Source organism: Besnoitia besnoiti, chromosome II (assembly GCF_002563875.1).
Source record: "Besnoitia besnoiti strain Bb-Ger1 chromosome II, whole genome shotgun sequence".
Classification (NCBI taxonomy): domain Eukaryota; phylum Apicomplexa; class Conoidasida; order Eucoccidiorida; family Sarcocystidae; genus Besnoitia; species Besnoitia besnoiti.
In genome coordinates this window covers 3,848,860-3,869,741 of record NC_042357.1, presented here as the reverse complement: position 1 = coordinate 3,869,741, position 20,882 = coordinate 3,848,860, and the positions used below count along the sequence as shown (strand labels likewise).

Sequence of the window (20,882 nt, the reverse complement as noted above, 5' to 3'; positions counted from 1 at the left end):
GCAAACATGCTCATCTATATGGAACAGAAGCAACGAATCAGAAACTCCCGAGGGAGAGAAGAGGAGGGGGACGGGGGGGAGCGTGATGAGGGGGGTCGTTGGGGAGCGCGCGGACGTGGGGGTCCAGGAGGAGCTGTATGCAGCAGCTCAAGCGCAAAAGCGGATTCCAACTAGCTATCCACGAATGTGCCAAACCCCACGGCTACACTGTTCGTCTCTGGTTCCTGCCTTCCCAGTAAATAATTCCCAAATGCAGTTCGATTTGCAGCGGCCTATGATGAACGGCTGTTGGTGACTTATTCCGTAGATCGCTCGCGCCAACATAAACGTGTCGTGCTTCTGTCCTGTTTACAGCCGGACGCGTCTCCCTGCAGAGCCGACACTACGTGCAGCAACACACACTGCAGACCTGTTACGCTCACGCACAAACCAACACTAAATTCCACTGTCCGTCGTGAAGGTTGTGAGACTCAATTCCTGGATAGGGTTTTCTGCCCCGCTCTTCCTGAGACGCTTTGCCACGTGTCGGCGAGAGGTCAACATGGCGCAACTCACTCGAGGCCCGAAAATTTCGTTCGTCGCAGTCTTTGCTTCCCTGCTAGTCGGCACGGCTCCGGAAGCAGCTGCGGCGTATGTCCTCAAAAGGATTACAAGCGGTAAGGCTAACCGGCAGAGTGGCGGTAGTGGTGTCGGGCCCATTTTGGCTGTTCTGTTACGGACGAAGCAGCAGTAAAGAAAAGACCTGCACAAACGTGAAGGCGTACACGAAACGAGCTATGCAAACGCTCGCTATGTTTCTCGAGGTTTCCCTGCCATTGCTGTGACCGGGGCACAGCGCGTGAAAACTATGGAGCGCAGTTTTCATGAGCTGATGTTTGGAGTCAGGGATGTGCTCTTCGCTTCCTATGCCTACGTCTCCCGTAGTCGGGCGAGCCACTCGTTGCTGCGTTTGGCCATCTGAGTTAATAGATGCTCTGCCGGTGGAAAGGTGGCTGGTGAGGAATCCACATTTGTCGTTTCAAATAGTCACGCGTAAATGCTGAAGACTACTTAGACTCTCCGACACTCTTGGCTGTATGTATAGCTGAGTGTAGGGCTGTACATTTTGTAGGCGTCGACAGTCTTTTCTCCACGCACAGGTCCAGCATCAACTCAGATTTCAGCCCGGAATAGCCCAACCCATTTCTGTGTAAAACTCAAACGACGGCCGGAAACTGTGGGACCCCCGTGCACTATGCGTACAGACATAAATCATGACCCCGATGTAATCACTAGTGGTCTGCTGGTGGATGGACGCCTTTTAAGATACCGTGCTGACTGTCTCTCTGCAACTGACTGCCCTTGATCGAAGCACGGCCCATCCATATTTCCCACCTGCCTTTGTCTGTGTGTGTAGATTGTGTCCAGTGGCATAACGCCTACCGCCAAGTCAAAATGGAACCTCATCCACTTGGTGCCATGTCAGCAAACAAGCAAGCAGAAGAGCTCGCCTTCAAGATTGCCCAGAGTGCTGCCGAGGGAGGGTGTGCGGCAGCCGGACATTTTGCGAAGACATCGAACATATTGGTAAGAGAGCTTGACGTCACACATAGCCCGTTTCACAGGGAAAGGTGGCATTATGCCAGCCGCGGAGTGCGTCATACGTATATGTGGTACCGCCCATATTAAGCACGGAAAACGTTTGCAGTTCTTAGGTGCAAAGGTACCTTCCTGCCAGCAAATGCCCATAGGCGTAAGAACACACACACCATTGAATGTCGAGAACTGTGTGCGAAACATCTTTGTGTACGTACAAATATTGCGCCACACGATTATTCGCAGTCTCTTAACCGAAGGAGAACGTGTGCGCCAGGATGTTGTCCGGCAGCGCTCGTTGTGTATTGTCAGGGTGGCGAGAACATATACGTGAAGGAGTCCAGCCCTTCTGGAACCTGTAAAGAGGCCGTCGAGTCATGGTATAATACAATCGGGATATTTGAGAAGTAAGGACTTCACGGCAGGACTAAACGCTTTTCATAGGCTGCCTCCCGCGCCCCCACCTCTGCGGTTGTTCCATGCTACAAAAACGAAAGTTGCTTATGGCATTACATGCCGTACGGTGGAGGGACGGTCACCAGTCAGCATCCCGGGTCACTCGCAGAAATGGAGAAACCTGCTGATTCCTACCTCGCGCTTCAGATACAGGAATCGGTAGGCGTTGTTACCGCCGTCGTATTGTGATGTTGAATGCTGTGTTTCGTACCGGATGAACCCTCCCGCTACGCGCAGCAAATTCCCCTCGACTACATGGGAAGAAGACGATAAGGCGCACACTACTTACCCCTTTCTTCAGCTCATGTGGGAGAAGACGACCGGAGTTGGGTGTGTGTCCATCGACAAATGCGGTGAAGGCGGTAATGATGGTAATGGCGTGTACGTTATCTACTGTCACTATCATCCGAGAGGCTTGAACGCCGGTCAACAACCGTTTTCGTAAGTCTTTAGAAAGACTCAACAGCACCTCGCGTATCTGACTGGTCTGCGATTGTCGAGGGGCGCACCATGTGTAAAACTGATCCCTGCCGCAAAGTAGTCCGGTCGAACGTTCATTGGGGACGATCAGATGGCGAATGCGCGCTTAGAGAAAACGACTCTACGCATATTTACGACACCGCTAACGTGAATCATTCACGCTATTTCGGTACTTTGCTCTGTCGTGGAGCAGTGTAACGTTTGATGGTCGTTTTGCTGTAGGGGAAAAGTCGGATGTCTGCTTGTCTGATATCCCGGGCTCCGCCTTCCCACCTAGTTGAGCGGTTGTTTCCTAGCAGGTTGTGTGCAGCAGGAGAGGGCCGCATTGCCGAAGAGCAGCTTTCTTTGATTAAAAGATTCCCCGTTCGTTTCGCATATAGATGGCGTATGCTGAAACAGGGCATGCGCGGCCTCTCCTGGCTGTGTACATCCCCTTATTGTGAGACATCGGAAACATGCATGCTGCAAGTGACGCCAGGTGCACAAGTCATGCTTATCTGTGGGTTCGTAGGAAGATCGCTGTGGCTTGATCGTGGTGCAGCATCCCGCGCTCTGCATCACTGGCCCTGCCGTCATGCATATAGTGCCACAGTACATTTGAATTTTGTCTAACGAGCAGGGCCTTTGCCCCGCCTGCCCGGCACGACTTAAAATGTGTTGCTGTGAACACTGTGCCCACTGTGACACTCTCTATCGTTACTGCGCTGTGTGTCATTTCTTTTGTCTGCTCGTGCACTGCGGCTGTTCACGCCACGGCTTCCGTCCCCGCCTTGTTCCGCCCTTGACCTTTGAAAAGGAAAGACGTGTGGGACGCGATTGTCAAACGAGGAAAAGACCCGAAGATCGATCTCCCGGAGACTCGTAGCCAACCGACTCCGGCTCCGGGGCGGACTATCCGGAGTCGCGAAACTCCAGGGACCGATACCCTCCAACCAGATTTGTATCCACCGGAACAAGACACTCAGGATCGCTACGGACGCGAGGTTCAGGATCACTACCGACACGCAAAGGAGCATCTAGCGAATACCAATGTCAGTTCACCATCGGAGGACACTGACACGCACGAAGGCCTCCAGGGCGATGATACTTACGGAAGCCCTAGTGGTGAATCTACGAACGAGGCCGCGAGCAAACATGGCGCAGGAACCTCCGGAGCAGGAGCGGGCAGCACATCGGACGCGTCTGGCCTGCATGCTCTCTTGGCCTCCGAGGGAGCGTTTATGGCAGTTGTACTTTCTTTCCTTTCGCATGGGATACACGCGTAAGGGATGCACTCGGCGTATGCGCTTTCCTGTGCGTCATGTTGACGAACGCATGGAGGCGGGCGCGCCAGTGTGATGACATCAGTGGCTTGGCGAGTGCGCTCAGCCGAATGTCCAGTCGGCAATGCGGTGCCGCACTGCAGCGGAGTCTTCAGTGTGATATACGTTGCGTGCGCGCATAGGGCCGGCATCCGGAAAAGCATGGAACCAGTGGAATATTGGAACTGCGGTGTGAGCAGTCCACGCCCTTGGCGCACCAGCGAAAGGCCGAGGCTCTGCAAGCGACTTCGCGCGCATTTGTTCTGGTTGCAAAAGTTTTTTCCCGACGATTTGTTGCACCGCGACGTCTGCGGTGAGTGCTCAAAGAGGTCGGGATCGGATGCCTGGGAACCAACGTCTCACTTCGACGCGTGCCACTGTTTGTCTTTGGAACGGAAAAGTGTGATGCGCGCGCAAAGCCGCTCACGCCTTCCTTTGTCGCGATGGAAGGGGCCGTGTTTGTGTGGTTACGTGTAGCACGCTTGTGCTTGCAAGTGAACGCGGGGCACTTGGGCGCTTCCTTCAACTGCGTTTGATACGCGATGTGCAATCGTCTGCTGCACTTGACGATTGGCAGCAATGGGGAAGCGCGCGTGATGTGAGAGAAGAAAAAACATATTTGGAAGACGACGAATAAGCGACTCCGAAGAGTAACAAGCGTCTTCACACTTGCAGGTTGTTTTTCCTCTCTAGGACGCGTTCGAAATATGCCTGGCCGCCTGCAAGCCGCCTGCAATATCTGTGCATGAATACGACGCGTGTTTGTATATGTGGTGGTACTATTATATGCGTATGATATGCTCATCCTGAAGCATAGAAGATGTATTGGAACGTACCATAGCATGTAAATATCTAGCATCAATCATGTGCATCATGCCAGTACGGATCTATCACACAATGCAGATCTTCGACCTGCGGCTTTACGGCAGAGGATTGCATGTGCGATGAGGGGGTTTTGGCACTGGGACAGAGCGTTGCATCAGTTCGAGCCGCCTGACGCGAGGAACAGTCGCCTCTAATATCCACGCACGCCAGCATGCACCATCTACACGTTGATTTATAGACATATTTAAAGGTACTGATATATCGTTCATAACAGGTAAATCCACATACGACGCTCGTTGGCCACCTTCCACACGAGAATTCTCGAACGTATCTGGCATGAGGTTCTCCTACGCAGGTCGTTTCTTAGGCATGCGCAAACGCCGTACGGTTCGTTGAATCAGGACTCGTTGCACGCACTCTTGCCTCTCCGTTCGTGCGTGTTCCGTGGGCGGCATGGAGCGTGTTTTCTACCTCAGCCGCCCCTAGGGGCAACCCCCGCTTTGCGCCTGTCGGACGCCCAGATGCGTCGCTGGGCTCTGAGCCCTTCCCGCGCCAGTCCCTTCCGAGACTCCTGTCCCCTCCTTCACTGCACCAGGCTGACTGGCCACGGCTGAAGCCGCGCTTACGGAGGAGTGTGGAGGAAATGATGCCATTTTACCGACTTCGCAGACACTCGCACCAGACGTGGACCGAAGCCTGGAAACGCGTGGGGCATGGGTGAGGGATGTCGCACGCGACAGCGAGGAGCGCTGAGACTTCGCCTGCGTTGGCGACGGCTGCGAAGAAGCCGAGGAGGGCAGCGGCGCGAGACCAGAAGGCGCCAGCGAGGTGCGGGAGAGCGGTGGACGACCTGGGCAGTCGTCACTCGCGCGGCTTGAAGTCGAACTCGCACTCGAAGGGATCATGGCGCTGCTGGCTCCACAGAATGTACGTGCCGAGGGCGGACGCGAGGTCCAGCAAACGCCTAGCAGCACACCCAGAGGGAGAGTCGGGTCGACGAGGCTAACATGGTGGAACTATCCATGTTACAAGCAACTATTCCGCACCGACTGGAGATGGAAACTGAGATGAAACGCATATAGGACCACGCGGGTGGGGATGACATCAGGAATCAAATTGGCTTGAGCGGTGCCTGTAGATGTCCGCCTCACAGCCTCCTTTTCGTTTGCATCCTTTTTCTGAGGTGCTCTGGAGGCCTATAAAATGACGTGTGTGAGTCCGACCCGCCGATCCTCGCCTCGGCACCCTCCCATTGCTTGGAAGTGTCGTGTGTTTGTTGACTATATATCATGTTTCCTATGCGTTTCCTTCGTCCCCTATCCAGCCGCGCTGACAAACCGTGAGCGCTGAGGGCAGCCTTGACCTCTTCGGGCGCTCCGTTGGGGTGGTCCTCGAAGGCGGTGCTGCATGACAGTCCGAGCGGGGCCAGCCGCGAGGAAGTTAGAACATCTTTCAGTGATTCCATGGTAACGAAAAATCACCAAACTGCAGTACCATAAACGTCGATCGTATCAGCCCTACAGCAGGCAGCGCAGGGCAGGTGTATATTCCGCAGAGCCTGGCCGTATCCACGCTGTACAGACATTAATCCACCTCCTCTCGAAAGTCCAGCAGCCGACCTCTCCACATATAACCGAATTGTTCTGAACATGGCAGATGCATGAGCGACAACGGAGGCGTGCTGAACGATAGAGTGTCGTCCGCGTCTCGCCGCGATACCTGTGTCGTCACAAACATGCGGCAGTTGTCCAGATCCCACTATCTTACGATTTCTCTACACACGCTTGGACGTGGAAGCAGCTAGAGTTATGGACCTTCCTCAGTACATTGGCAAGTATATATATATATATATATATGCTTTTGCCTACTCTGCTGGCACTACATATATACCCCGTGGCGCACATAAATCGACCCTAAGTCTGCACTCCACGCATGGTCACTGTCCGTACGCCATCACTCTTCGGAGCGCGTCGAGATGGTGTTTGAGGCTCTCGAGGTGAGGCTCCATCTCGACGTTTGTCTGCGTCGTGGGGTCGAACCCTAGCGCAAAGGAAGGCGAGGCGGGACGCGGCGCAGCGGCGTCGGCTGCGTGGGGTGGCAGGATATTGTTCTGGCGGGCGCGTTTCAGCGTGTGTCGATGGCGCTCCGCTGCGCGGCGCAGCTTCTCGTGTTGACCGGCTACTTCGTGGCGCAAGGCCTCCAGGGCGACAAGTGCGGTCTGAGCAGACGCGAGGTCCACCGGCGCAGACAGAACGCGCGAGGTTCCCACGAGAGAAAGAAGAGAAGCAGCGAGAAAACAGCCAGGAGAAGAATCACAGAGAGTCCCAGGAAGGAGAACTCGGCCGCGCGCCCACGACCCTTGCCTCGGAAAACTCGTCAAACGCAGCCGGGGGGCTGTGGCCGCTTGGGCAGATAGTGACTGATGTACCGAATCACTTTTTAGTCCGTTGCGCTGCAGAGAGTACTGGACCACGAGTTCAAATATTGCATGCCATACGCCTCCTGGTAGGATGTGCAGAAAATATGTGACCCGTCGATAGTGGCTAGTTTGCACTATGCGAGAGAGCGGACGTGAAAAAGCCTCTCCGGACATTCACTTTGGTAGTCGCCGTCGTGATGTTAGAGTCTGTACGGAATACGTAGGACTACGCCTTCTTCACGTTAATCACAGCGTGAACACGCGCTTCGCCGCCCAGAGTGAGGGGGAGCAGGTCGCGTGTAGCCGACACACGAGCGTAGGCAGTCGTCTGCGGAGGAGATGCCTCCGCTCTCGGCCATCGAATGCTTGTTTAGATCTGTTTTCTCGGGTGTGTGTACAGCGGGATCTTGAATCGTCTACGCTCTGTCAAAACGCTCTGTGTCCTGTGCAGTGGGCTGCTGTCTGAATCCCCAGACCTCTTTTGAAAGAAAATGCAAAACAACGACTGGGTCGCATCTGTCCATAGTCTCACTGTCTCAAGTGCTTACCCCCGTCTCGATGCAATGCATGCGTCGAGCCCCCCTGGCAGACCATACCTGTTTCTGCGCCACGAGGACCTCGAAATATTTTTCTGCTTCCTGCATTCTGGCTCGCTCGGCCTCAAGCTCGCCTCGTAGGCCCTGTAGGTGCTGATGCTTTTCGAATTTCGCATTGTGAGCATCGTGGACTCTCTTCTCGAGTTCATCTCGGCGAGCTCTCTGATTCTTAACAAACCCCGTCTCTTCGCTCAATGCATGCTTGAAGCGGCCATTGGTCGCCCTCAGCTGCTCGAGCGTGAGCGCGAGGGCGCGGATTTCAGACTCCGCATTTCGAATCCTCCGGTCGAGCTCGTCGCCTATGCGCTGAAGCTCGGCTTTCTCCTGTGGACGAACAAGGAAAGGAGCACACGGAGGCAAACCTGACACCTGGTGCACAAACAAGTTTGGGCTGTCGCGTGCGCGTGCGTGTAAATCGGGGCTGCGCGCAGCAGGCGGAGGTTCGCATGGACATCGGCTTGTCGCGGTTTGTGATGCGTCTAGGCGCTTCCTTGTCCTCTTGTTGTGTCTCCCTGTCCGCGAGAAACAAACCGAGACAGGTAAGCAGAGAAAGTGAAACAGAAGGAAGGGATGCAGAGGTGTGAGAAGGAAGAACCGCGGGTCGCAGCATGCCGCAGCGTTCATTCATAATGTAAAAGACACGCAACCTATCAGGCCTGTTTGGAAATTCATGGGGGCGTTTCCCTGCTGTGGAGCGATACACTTGAGCCGCACAGGTGAAGGAAGACGCGCACACAACATGACGACCTTAACACATGCTAGTGTGAGGTAGATGACGACACCGAAGAATTGTTGTTTCCATCGAACGATCCTGAAGTATCGCCTTTGCATGTGAACGCGCCACATCAACAGGCAGTGATCGTCTTGACGCTGCCACGACAATCGTCATACCTTCCTTTGCGTCCGTACCTGACCAGCTTTGATGATGTAATACACCTGAGACCGCTCCGTGCCCCCGTCGCCGTCGACCTGCTTGATTTTCTGAGGAAAATAGTGAACGGCGAAAGTGATTCCAGACACACGAAACTGCGACACGCGCCCGTAAAGAGCCGAGGCACTGACAGACTACGCTTGCCGCGACACGAGGGCGTAGGAGGCCACATGCAGCACGAGAAAGAACTCCGCTCGGGACGAGGGCCGGAAGATAGTGCGCGCCTCTCCAAACTGTGTCACGCGAATTTGACACGACTGGCCGAAAAACAAAATATCTCTGCTTTTCTATTTGTCCATCTGTCTACTTGCCTATCTAACACTATGTGTTTATGTCTAACTATCTATATCTCTCTAGGACTACACCGGTGCCCTGGGGTCGACACCAGTGTTTACGGCTTGGGATTTGGATATGAATACGCCAGAATGTATATATATTTATGCGTATGCAGATTTATATACATATATGCATATGTGTATGCCTCACCTGAACAATGACGGCATACTTGCTTTCGAGATTCGCTATTTTTGCCTTGCGAGATGCAGTCTCCAGCGCCAGGCGGTGCCTCTCCTCAGCCACAGCCCGCTGTGCAGAACGAAGATGGAGACGGCCGACGGCAGAGCTCGCCCGAGGCGATGAAGCGACGATATTCAGACAGGACCTCACATCGCCACGAACGGCCCCGCGCGGCAGAGCCAGAAACTGATCGCCTCAGCAGGGAAATAACGGTGATGTACTGCTGTGGAAGGCAGTCGCGCAACCGGCGACGTGGCTCCCGCAAGTCTCCTTTCCTCAAGCGGCAATTCGCCGGCATCGCCGGGTTGTGTGTCTCACTGCTGCAGTCTTGGCAATCTCCAGCCTGTGCTCGGCCTTTAAAATCTCCTCCTCTATTGTCTGCTGCGTCTGAAGCTTCCCATTCTCCGCCTCAGTCAGAGCCTCCGTCTGCGCCCGCAACTGCTCGCGCAGGCGGCGCGCCTGGAGGGACAGAACCGTGGCTCAGAGCAGCTTGGCAAGACGAACTAGCTTAGACGCTGGAATCAGACTCCCAACCGGCGGGGTACACATTCACACAGCAGCTGATAAGCATCGAGATATATGTATATATCATAGAGAGAAAGGGACGGCGATATACATACATATATATGTCTATCAATGCATACGTAAATTCAGCAATGGGCACGAGTAGTGTGCATCAGCACCTGTGTAGTCTGAAGTAGAAGGAGAGGATGGCATTGCCGCGAAAGAACGCGGGACCAACAGGAGGCCTCTGACCTCTCTCTGCGCCCTGGGGCCTTCGGCGACGGGAATGTGCATAGATATCGCGACTGAAAGAAGGTGTCCTATAAATAAGTGCATGCATACGCTTTCCGTGGGCCGTGCGACGATGTCATCGTTTTTCTTACATCCAGTTTCAGCGTGTCCTGCTCGACCGTGATCAGCTCCTTCTCCCTCTGCGTGTTGTGCACTTCGCGCGTGAAGAACTCGCACTCGACCCCCAAGTCTGCCACTGCGCTCGCCAGCGACGCGGCAGCCGCCTGGCGTGTTTGAAGCACACGTTGAGACTTTCTGAATCGGCAGCGAAATAAGCACGGAAACGCCCACACGCTGGGAGGGAGCCTGAGGTGAACGGGGAACTGTGTGCGTGTGCTTACGCGCGTGGCTGCAAATACACACGATACGTAGGCAAGATGTTGCGCACCTTGCTGAAGGGCATTTTTGTATCGCTAGGATTTATATATCGCAGGGACAGTGACGGCTGTGCAAGAACCAAATGGCAAGAAATCTTTGGGAGACACGCTCACAGCTAAGACATCATATAGTCTCACCCACGTTCACATATATATATATATATATATATATATATATATATATATATATATATATATATGCATACTGCACCCTAGACGCCCGTGTTACGGAACCATGCGTACAAGGTTGAGATTTCCCCTGGACAGAACTATGAACAAATGCAAACACTTTCGCACTACATCTATATAGTACACTTCTATTTATATACATGCTATACCTACATTCATACTCAAAAGTGGTAGGGCGGGACATAGCGGCACTGAAGGTAGCATGGAAGGCACAGCGATGTGCAGGCTGTCTCGGGGTGCCCTCACCTCAGTTCGCTCTCGAGGCGCTTCATCTGGGAGTGGAGCATCTGACACTGCTGAGTCTGATCGGCGAGAATCTGAAAAACACGTGTAGAAGGAGACGATTTCGAAAACGCGTCGCCCGCCGCGGGAGCCGCGGGAGCCGCGCGACGCCAGACGTTCGCCACCCCAGCCGCGCAGCCAAAGCTGTCTGCGGCGCGCACAGACCACCACGTGGCTTCAGAGACCAGCCTCCCGCGAGGTCACCACGGCACCTGGGAATTAGAGGCAACGCAGTCTCTATGAGTCGTTCACAAGTCACACCGCTCCGCGCCGCGCGCGCATGCGACGATGTTCGCAACCAGACCTCTGGCGGGCAGGGCCGTCATCGCAGTTTCGACTGAAAGGGTTGAATTTCTGCGTCACTCGGTACGCGTCGAGAGGGGAACAATAAAACTACCAGTGCGCACGCCGCCACAACTAAGGCGCTCGCCGTTCCCTCTTGCGCGAGAGACTGTTTCGCAAGCGCGCCGCTCCCCCGCACCCGTGCGCGCACCGTCTCGAGTTTTTCAATTTTCGCCTTCAGCTCCTTCTTCTCCGCCACGCCGCGAACGCCCGCCGCGCGAGAGACCTTCCGCTGCATCAGCTGCGACTGATACTCCACTGCGTAGAGCAGCTCCTGCTGACGCTGGCGCTCCTGATCGAGCCGCGTCAGCTGCGTCTGGCAGGCGCAAGCGAGCGACATACGGGACACAGGGACGCATGCATCGCAAGGCGCCACCTGCACAATGCGAGTTCTATAGGCGCCTTCAGCGCCCGTGAAGGTGCAGAGTATATTCGACTTACATGAAGTGACGACTACCCACACATACATATACATAAATATACATGCATACTACATTTATGTATGTGTATGTACGTATACATATGAGTTCGACATGCACAGCTGCTCATGCCGATATCTGCTGAGTGTGCTGAGCTGCGTTTCTCGAGTTCTCGTGCGCACGCGTGGCGACTCAAGGACTTGGCGTTGGCTGCCTCCGTCAATGTGCGAGCCCCGCAGATTCACACAGGGCTGTGCCGCGGCCGCGGACGAGCCTCGGCCGCCTTTAAAAGGCAATGCGCCTTATATAACGACCCGGACATGGCGGCCGCCTTTGCGTTCGTGTCGTGAGTCTCACCCCGAGGTTCTTCAGCGCAGCCTCGGAGCTGCGTATCTCCGTTTGCGTGGTGTGTTGGAGCGTCTCCTGAGCGGCGTGCTGCTGGGCAGCCTCGAAGAGCTCGTCGCGACCCTTCTTCAACTGCTTCTCGAGACTCTGACACAAGGCTTCAACCTGCCTGCAGAAGGCCTCCGCTTGCTGGAGGCCATCGTCGCGCTCCTGCGAGTTCGCGAGCTCGTTCTCGAATCTCTTCTTCATCTGCACCCGCCGATGCGTCAGCGCATCCAGCGCCTGACGCTTACCCTCGAGAAGCGAATTCAAATGCGCGATCTCCGCTTTGCTTCTGAACGCGCTCGACGCTGCCGCAGACAACTGAGACCGAGCTTCCTCGCCCTGACCACCAAGCACACGCACACGCAGGTATGCAGGGCAGCGCAGGAGGATGTTGAAAAGGAGGAGGAGCGAGGCGAAGCAACTTATCCGCGATGCAACAGGGATAGAGGAAGGAAAAAATACAGGGCATGCAAATGATCAGTCCGCGAGAAAATGCACTCGCCGGCAGAGGTCGCATCGCAGAAGGATCTCTCAGAGCGAGCGAAGCGAGGAGCGAGCAAGGGAGGGCGACCGGCGGAATGAGACCGTGGCTGACGAGGCAGTCATGTATCTTCGCGTCCGCAAGAGGTGTGGACCATATCGTCCAAAACATGGTTTAAAACAGACAGACGCGTCAGCGAGCCCTGCAGACAAGTTGCGGACGCCTCAAGGAGGCGAAACGACTGCCAGTTCCCCCCCTTGCCGACGACCTACAGCCTCGTGGATCTCCACCAGCCGCATCTTGGCCTGGGCGAACTCGTGTTGAACCTTCTCGATTTTCTTTTCGAGCTGCTGCAGCTCTTTCGCCAGATCTGCGTTTGCCGCGCGCTGGTCAGCCGAGAAGCTTCGAAGATGCGCTTCAGACCAAAAAAGCCCGAGAGACGGAACACTCGCGCGTGGGCGCACAGCAATATGCCAGAGGCAGACGCGGGCTCCTGCGGCCTCAAAGAGACGTGCGCCAACAGCTGCATCTCGATGCAGGACATATCCGAGCCCTGGCAAGGCGCAACTAGCTGACCTTTGAGACTGGTGTCTCCTCGGATGCCGGAGTCCTACGAGTAACTGGCGACTGCTGCGACGCGACGGAGCCCCGCAGGCGCGCCCAGACATTCTAGACAACGCGCCGGCGCTATCCACTGAAAGTCTGGAACCAGCAGACATCCCCCCTGAACGGTAAACGAGGGAGGCGTGGAGGCTGAGAGGCACTCGGCGCTAATCTTACCGAGCTGGTCAAGCTTCTTCCGCACTTCCTCCTGCGCCACATCGTATCGCGCAGCGGCCGCTTTGATGGCTTCGTCGCGCTGACGCATGCCCTCGAGCGCAGCTTCCCTACACACGCGAAACCGGCGAGGCGGAAAAGGGAATAAAAAGCACAGACTCTCAACCCTCACTCGGCAGGAGACGGGCGGGACTCGGGATCTGCGTCTTCGCGGTGCGAGAGTCCCTTCCCCCCCGCGCCCCTCCAACTCCCCCTTCCCCCAGCCGCAGATTGATGCTTCCGTGTCTCGCTCCCCCTTTTTTTCTTCGCGTCTGTTAATGGGGCTGACCACTGCTCAATCACTTGGAGCCGGTCCTGCTGGATGGTGCGGAAGTGTTTGGCCGTCGTCTGCAGCTGCACCTGGAGGGCCTGCGCGTCCGTGGCGCGGCCGTGGAGCTCTCGCTTCTTCTCGCTGGTCTCCGCGCTGAGTTTCTCGACTTGCAGATTCAGCTGCTTCACCTCGCGCTCGTCTTCGCGTTGCAGGCGCTCAACCTCCAGGCGATCACGCTGCGAGGACAGGCCGCAAATCACAGAGAGAACGCCAGCAAAGGCGCGGCGATCAGTGAAACTGAGTCAGACAGCCACACGCATGCATACATTTAGGGCGACGCAACAACCGAGACTCACAGAAACCACTCCCGGTGGTAGGTACACATGTACATGGGCATATATATATATATATATATATATATATATATATATACGCATGTGTATGAGCATATATATATATATACATATGTGTTCATACACATGCATTGGTAAATATATGTATAGGTATCCGTTTCTGCTCCACGAATACATCGGTAGGCGTACGCCCAAAACCGATGAAGCAAAAATTAGTATATGATGCCTTCCACTGTTTTCGTTCGGCTTCGGCATCCCTTCGTGCCTCGCGCGAGAATCACGACCCACGCAGGCCTTGCCGCGCTCTCCGTTTCGCGTCTCCTGCCCTTGTTGTCTCACCTCCTTCTGTCTCTCTGCCGCAACCCACTGTTGCAGTTCGTCTTCGTTCCAGTTCATTTTGAGTTTGAAGGCGTCCATCTCGGCGCCGCCTGCGCGGGCTTCGGCCTGGACAGCGAGCAGCCGCTCCTGCAGCGCGTGGAGTTCACCCTGCAGTTGCTTTCGCTCGCTGGCGATCTTTCCGTGGTGGCGTTGATGGAGATCTGCGAGGAGGCGCTCGCTGGCGACACTCTGCGACCTGGCCGCGAGGATGTGCTCCAGCGTCTTCGCCTCCGCACGCAGCTGCCGCAGATGAGCGGCGACCAGCTTGCTGCGGTCCGCTCTCTCGGCGAGCCGCATATTCAGCGCGTTCGTCTTCGCCCGCAGCTCCAAAATCTCCTGGTGAACGCGCCGGTTCGTCGCGTTTGCAAACGGCGGCAGAAGCTCCGCCTCGTTCAGCGCAGTTGGATACCGGTCAGCCGTCCTGCTCGCGCGCGCCACCAGACGCGCAAACGAATCTTCGCTCCCGACGGACGCCTCCGAGGGCGAGGCAGACCGCGCAGAATCCGGCGGAGAGCCCAGGCAGCCCGCAGAGCCCCGGCGGGGCGTCGAAGCCTCGGGGGCGGCCGAGGCGCCTGCGGGGCTTGGAGACCCCACAGGGACTGGCAAGGAGGCAGACGCGGTGGCGATGCGTTTGTGGATCTCTTCCTCGTAGCGCAGAACTGGCGACAGCGGCGGCGATGGCGGAGGGACGGTTGCCGCGCCTTGACCGGCAAGGGGGGCACTGCCCGAGAACGAGAAGCCGTCCCGAGAGCCGTAATGCGGCGGAAACAGAGGAGGCGAGGACGCGAAGAAGTCCGGAGGTTCGTCAGCGTTTTCCGAGGAGTCTTCGCGGTCAACGCGGTAGAACGGCGATTCGTAGAAGCGCGTGCTGAAGCCGTCCACGTAGGCGGGAAAGCGCGTTGCCACTCGGGCGCGCTTTGGACTTTCAGGCAGCGGGTCGCCGAAACTCCGATGGTAGCGGAGGAGCCTCGGCGCTGGCTCGTGGTCACGGCATTCGCGTCCGTCATCCAGTTCAACATCAACAGCCCCTTTCTCTTCTCTACCCTCTCCGCCGGTTTCTTCCTCATCGCTGGGGCTTCTCTCTTCTTCTTCCGCGTCCCGGTTCCTCAACGCCTGCCTTGAGCTCATCCGCTTTCCGCCGAGTTCCTCGGTCTCTGCCTGGACGCGTCGCCGAGCGTCCGGAGGCAGGGTCGAGGTGAGGTCTCGATGGATGGCTTCTGTCGCTTCGCCGTAGTCGTCTCGAATTGGATTGGCCTCCTCTCCAGCCTGACATCCGCTCTTGTCTTGCTCCGCAGCCCCTTCAGCGTCGTGGCTCTGCGGTCGCTCGCCCCCTCGCCAGTCGCACACCATGCCGTCGCCGTCCTCCCGTTTTCCATCCTCGTCTGCGGCCTTGCCAGCTTCCTCTGCGTCACTCGCACGCCCTACGCCGTTTGCCGCTGCATCGAATCCACCCCGATTCTCCGCCTGTTCACCCGACCAGCCGCGGATCTTGTTGTCTCTGTCCACGCAGGAGGGAGCGCCTGAACAGGAGGAAGCGACGCCATCATCCTCGCTGTCGCTGTCGCAGGCGCGTACCGAGCGGCGCGCCCATTCTTCGTCCGCAGCCTGTCCCAGCATCTGTGTCTCCACTGTTTCGTCGCCCCCCGCCTCTCTGAAGCACTCTTCCGGCGCGCCATCGTCGCCGCTTGCACGCGGCGAGAGACGTGCGGGATCGCCTCGTTCGCCTTCCTCTATCCTTGCAGAGCCACGCGCGTCATAACGGCTGTGTTGGGACTCTGCGTGGCTGTCTGCCGCGGCATGACGCGCCTCGCTTTCCTCGTCGGAGTGCGATTCGAGATGCGTTTCCATGGGCACCGTCGCGCCGTTCTCAGGGTTGCTATGAAATGGAAGGTGGGAGTTTTCCGCCTCATCAGACGCCTCCGCAAGCGTGGGAGAGGCCGAAACAAGAGGAGGAACTACGGGAGAGAGAGGAGAGTCAGAAGGCGAAGAAGAAACCCCGGGGGCCGGGTCGCCTCCTTCCGCCATTCGCGCTGGGAGACTGGACATACACTAGGAGGGAAAATGAAAACCAGGTAGCAAAGCCCCAGATGCGTCACTGGAAAAGGGGGCCTGAGAAGGGTGCAGAAAAAGCCCGCGTCGTGGGCGGCGTAAACGCGTTGGAATTAGGGTGCTTCCAGACGACGAGCTTGACGCCTTCCGCGCCCCCGCCCTCCAACCACTCGGCGCGAAAAACAAGATGCGAAGGAAGCGACGACAAGAGCGAAAATGAGCAACTGGCAAAGTCCCTGCGGGAGCTGACAGAGGAAGATACGAGTGTCGTTGAAATGACAGCAGGACAAAACAAAAACCAATGTGGATCGTGAACACGTCAGTGGACTGCTACTGATGCGAAAATGAAGCGCAGCAGATATATCCACTTTCCCAGCCGGGCAGAGAAGCGCAGACTTCGGTCAAGGAATATGTCGCAGCTCGAGATGAGAGTTTGCAACAGTTATCAACTGTCGTTCGTTTCGGATAACTTCCAATTCGCGCTCTCCAGACACGTGCGTGACCTGCTCGGGAGTCCGGTGAATCTGTTCGCTGTCTCCCCTCGAAACAAAGTGAACTTATTCTCGTTCTCAAAGGTGCTAACAGCTGTATCCTAGTGCCGCGTGAAGCGCCACCTACTCCGTTCTATGAAAAGATGGAGGTGTCCCACTTGGTAGCTGGCGCCATCTACGTTTCGTCCCCTGTTTCGTACAAAACGGGGACTGCCCGAAGCGCCCTCGACAGTGGAGGAGAGAAAGCAGGAACCGGCTCCGCTTTGTCTGAAAACAGTACTCGTCCTGATTTTCCGCGGAATGCGAACGGGAAGCAGAGCCTGGAACTGCTATCACTTTTCTCGATCGCAGGCAGGCTCTCTGGGTGTTTGTAAAGCGCGCTCGCCCAAAGTGACCCTGCGAGCAGAGGGGAACTCCCTCGAAACGTCGACGCATTTGAGAGGTAGAAAAGGGTGCAAAATCACTCAGCGAGTGGTGTAACCGGTACATTAGGTCTTTAGAATGCGAGATCCAACTCAGCCTGTCCGTATGGCTCACTGGAAATCAGAATAACATTCCGACCGTCTCTCACATCTGCCATTTTGGGGGGCCCCACGGGACAGCAAGCCGCTTCTTGCATGTCGTGCCTTGTATTTTTTAACCCGCGTGCAGACACACAGTGCAGTCTTCACCGGTACACTCCTGGTAAAAAGAACCAGGGTGCTTCTTTACTTCCTTTCTAGGCACCGTAGACGCGCTGAGAGCTGCAGAGGTCACACTTTCTCTGTGCTGCGCAGTTTGTTGCGCAGGGGTTTAGGGCTGCTTGTGCCGTGGAGGCTGAGCAGGCGCGAGTCTCTTGACCGCTCTAGTTTCGTCCCCTGCAGCCTGTCTGTTCTCCATCGCGTCGCGTGCCTTTGCTTTCTACGTTGCCGTTTCTGCTTCCTTCCCGCCATCTTTTTCGGTGTCTTCTTGAGCCAGCATCCTGCTCGGTAGAGCGCAGTGGCTCGCTGCGTCTCCGCCGCCCGCTCGGAGGCTCTGCGCCTTAGACGACATCCATCCGGCGCCCCTGCCTTGCGCGTCTCGCGCTCGGTTGCTTCGTGCACAGCTCGCGCGGCGTCACCACCGTTTTTTCCCTGGGACACTCCCATGCGGACTTCCTCGGGAGGCCTCAGGCCCCGGTCTGCGGCGCCCGCTGGGCCTCGCGCCTCTTCCCCGTGTCCCGTCCGCCCGCCACGCCCTACTCCGCATAACCTCCTGGAGAGCAGCGGCCACTCGTTTGGCGCGCAAAGCGAGCAGCCGGGTCGGCACAACCCCACGGCGCTTTTCGCCCTCGAGCTCCCCCGAGAAGTCTGGAGACTGCACCAGGAGCCGCGCAGCTCAGGGGACGACCCCCAGGCAGAGACGCGCCAAGAGGGTATCTCTGGCCCGGCCGCTCTCCCCCACATGGAGCGCCTAGTCCTTCACCACCGTGTCGAGTGCGAGGTGTCGGCTTATATTCGGGAACTCCTGGCCACGGAGCAGGGACGCCAGGCGCTGCGCGCCACGCTGCACCACGCGGTCGACATGGGCCTCTTCGATGTCTTGGGGGGGGCGGCGGACGCGCCAGGCGAAGGCAGGAGGCCTGGTAGACCGTGGGTGAGCGGCGTACACGTCTTAAGCGGAGAGGAGGCCAGGCGTGACGAGAGCGAGGCGCGAACGGGGGGTGTGTCGTTCGCGAAGGAGTCCGTCTGCGATCCCTTCCTCCACGGGTTCCTGTCGCAGTGCGGGGCCGAGCAGCGGCATGGAGAAGAAGAGGAGGATCGTCCTCACTTGCTGCAGGATCTGTGGAAGCAGTATGTGCTGCCGTTGCAAGAAGAGCTTCCCCAGCGGACGAGGGGAAGTCGCGGCGAAAGCGCGGAAGTCGGCCTCGAAGGCCCCCACGTGTGCCGTCTGCGCAAAAACAGAAACATCGTGTACGTTCCATACACGCCCTACAAGCCGCATGCGTCGCAGAGACGGCGCTGAGGTAGCTTTTAGGGCAAGGTCGACTGAAGGAGTGGGAAGACGTCGGGCGCAGCACACAGAAAACATGCTTATCCGGAGCAAGACGACCGCGGCTTGAACGTGTGGGGGAAAACAGAAACACAAAGATAACGAAGCTCAGCGAGCGCGGAAGTATGATGCATGCGGAAAGTCAGTTATAAACGGGGAATACGGCGCAGGCAGCCGCAGTTTGGATAAGCGAAAGTTGGAGCAGTCCGTGCACAGCCTGAAAAACTGATAGACAGTCAGAAAGGACTGCAGAGGTACCAGGAGCAGAGGTCGGAGGCGAACAAAAGAAATCTCAAGTCGCGAATGCCGGGGGCGTTACGTCCGATGTATATACAGAAATATACTCGGCGCAATGCAGTTAGTTGTGTATCAGTTGTGCCAAACGCAGTCTAGAAACGCTGCGCTTCGAGCCCTCCCTGCGCTGGTCTCGGGGATAGAGTGTATTTGGAGTCGCATCACAGGTCTTGTAGAGAAAGGCATTCAAATGCTGCGTGAGGAACAGATGCCGAGTGTCGACGACACTAATCAGTATGGCGTTTTGGAGCGGGACTCCTTCTCACAGCTACCTGCTGGAGTCTCGAAACAGCACCGCAAGCCGTGACTGCGCCGATGTCGACCGGAGCGCAGAGAGTCGCGTACTTCTTTTTCCCTCGAAACCCCAAGGCTGACTCACATACGCACGCGGGTGGGCGCATCACCTCTGACGCGGCCTCTATAAAAGCATGCAAGGCGCCGTGAACTGGAAAAGTCCCGAAGCCTGTTTCGATTCCGGCGACCGTGAAAAGTGCCCCTCCCCACCCCATTCCCGAGAGATATACGCACCTTACGTCATCATATGTACGTATATGTTTATACACATACGAACACGTAATTATGAAACTGAACAACCTCCCGCACCTTCCAGTGCTAAGATTTCGAGCAGCAACTCGTACATGTATATACATATAAAGAGATAGAGGAACAGGAAGATCTTGAAATGTCACCGCGGGGCATTACACCTTCCTGCGACGTCTAGGAGGAAGACGACGGTGGCAACAAGTCGGGGGCTTGCCAGTCCCGCCCTGGGATCACAGTGCGCCTCCCACGGTATTTGCTGTCGTTTGGCAGGCTGTGAGCCGCCTTGTAGAAGATGCTTTGCTAGCTCCATTGAGTAGGCCTTGAGGCGTGATGATTCGTGACGCAATTACCCTGTTTCAACGAATGTGCACGTTTGTGGTCGCCCAGCATCAGCGAAAAAGTTGCCAATCGGCTGAGCCAATGAGCAGCACGTTGCGAGGTTCCACACCTCCTTGAGAGCGCGATATCCAACTACTAAAACGATCGAGGACACAAATATCTAGATATTGGCTCGGGCGTGCTGTGGCCCGACGGGGGTCTGCAGACTGATTCTACCGAAATCCCTAAACCCTTTTTATGATGAGGCCTGTGTCCCCTTGGAATCGCATCGCAAACAATACGAAATCCACTTACGCGTTTCCGTCTATGTATGGCGGCGTATTCGATTTCTTTATGAAGCATACACGCCGGGTGCCGTGCTGACGACAGCGTTCTAAAGCGTGGAAGCTCGAAGGCAACTCACACATCAACAAGCGAATTCAGCGGCCGTAGCGCGCCTCCTGATTCTCGTTCGTTCTGTCGCCCAAAAGGCTGGGCTTTTTTTTTTGCGAGTAGAGGCAAGTAAGAAGGCTTTCGCTTGCGAGGCACTGCACCCAGCGCTTTTGCAAAAGACGAAAGACTTGACGCGAAATCGAGCCCAGGAAGTGCGCTTACCGCCAAACTGTGGTGGAGCAGCCCTCCGGAGGATACACGCCGCAGCACGGGGCCTAATAACACGGGGAACAAATCGCAAAAAAGACAAACAGGAAAAACCCGAGGAGACAGCCCGACACTGTCAAACCGAGACGTGAACCAATGACCAGTACACAGAATACGACGGTCAGGAGCCCAAAGAGAATGACAGCACCCACGGGGCTTGGCATGATACTCAACGCCAGCGAAAGGCAACTGAAGTTAAGCCAGTCCAGGAGACACACAGGACAACAAAAACGATGCCGATGCTCCTATGGTCACACTGCGTGTGGACAGAACGATAAAACTCGCGCTCCGCGTGCGCGACCTCGAAACAGCCGGCCTCTGCACA

The 20,882-nt window shown here is 56.4% G+C and overlaps 4 protein-coding genes across 4 annotated transcripts; 2 read left to right on the top strand and 2 right to left on the bottom strand.

Moving 5' to 3' along the window:
* Positions 1-1,434: 1,434 nt before the first annotated feature.
* Positions 1,435-3,776, top strand: BESB_039060 (uncharacterized protein; the record flags this gene model as incomplete). The annotated part of the gene is made up of 4 exons (XM_029362492.1): positions 1,435-1,566; positions 1,888-1,982; positions 2,269-2,402; positions 3,340-3,776. The coding sequence occupies 4 exons, from the start codon at positions 1,435-1,437 to the stop codon at positions 3,774-3,776; spliced, it is 798 nt and encodes a 265-aa protein (XP_029221457.1).
* A 1,343-nt stretch (positions 3,777-5,119) lies between these two features.
* BESB_039050 (pantothenate kinase) lies at positions 5,120-5,542 on the bottom strand (the record flags this gene model as incomplete). The annotated part of the gene is made up of 1 exon (XM_029362491.1): positions 5,120-5,542. One exon carries the CDS (start codon positions 5,540-5,542, stop codon positions 5,120-5,122), a length of 423 nt encoding a protein of 140 aa, XP_029221456.1.
* A 1,031-nt stretch (positions 5,543-6,573) lies between these two features.
* BESB_039040 (uncharacterized protein) lies at positions 6,574-16,217 on the bottom strand (the record flags this gene model as incomplete). The annotated part of the gene is made up of 13 exons (XM_029362490.1): positions 6,574-6,855; positions 7,653-7,976; positions 8,562-8,633; positions 9,070-9,168; positions 9,418-9,558; positions 9,987-10,149; positions 10,707-10,777; positions 11,236-11,400; positions 11,861-12,232; positions 12,647-12,789; positions 13,155-13,261; positions 13,480-13,697; positions 14,154-16,217. 13 exons carry the CDS (start codon positions 16,215-16,217, stop codon positions 6,574-6,576), a joined length of 4,221 nt encoding a protein of 1,406 aa, XP_029221455.1.
* Positions 16,218-17,857: 1,640 nt separating this feature from the next.
* On the top strand, positions 17,858-18,715 carry BESB_039030 (uncharacterized protein; the record flags this gene model as incomplete). The annotated part of the gene is made up of 1 exon (XM_029362489.1): positions 17,858-18,715. The coding sequence occupies one exon, from the start codon at positions 17,858-17,860 to the stop codon at positions 18,713-18,715; it is 858 nt and encodes a 285-aa protein (XP_029221454.1).
* Between the last annotated feature and the right edge of the window lie 2,167 nt (positions 18,716-20,882).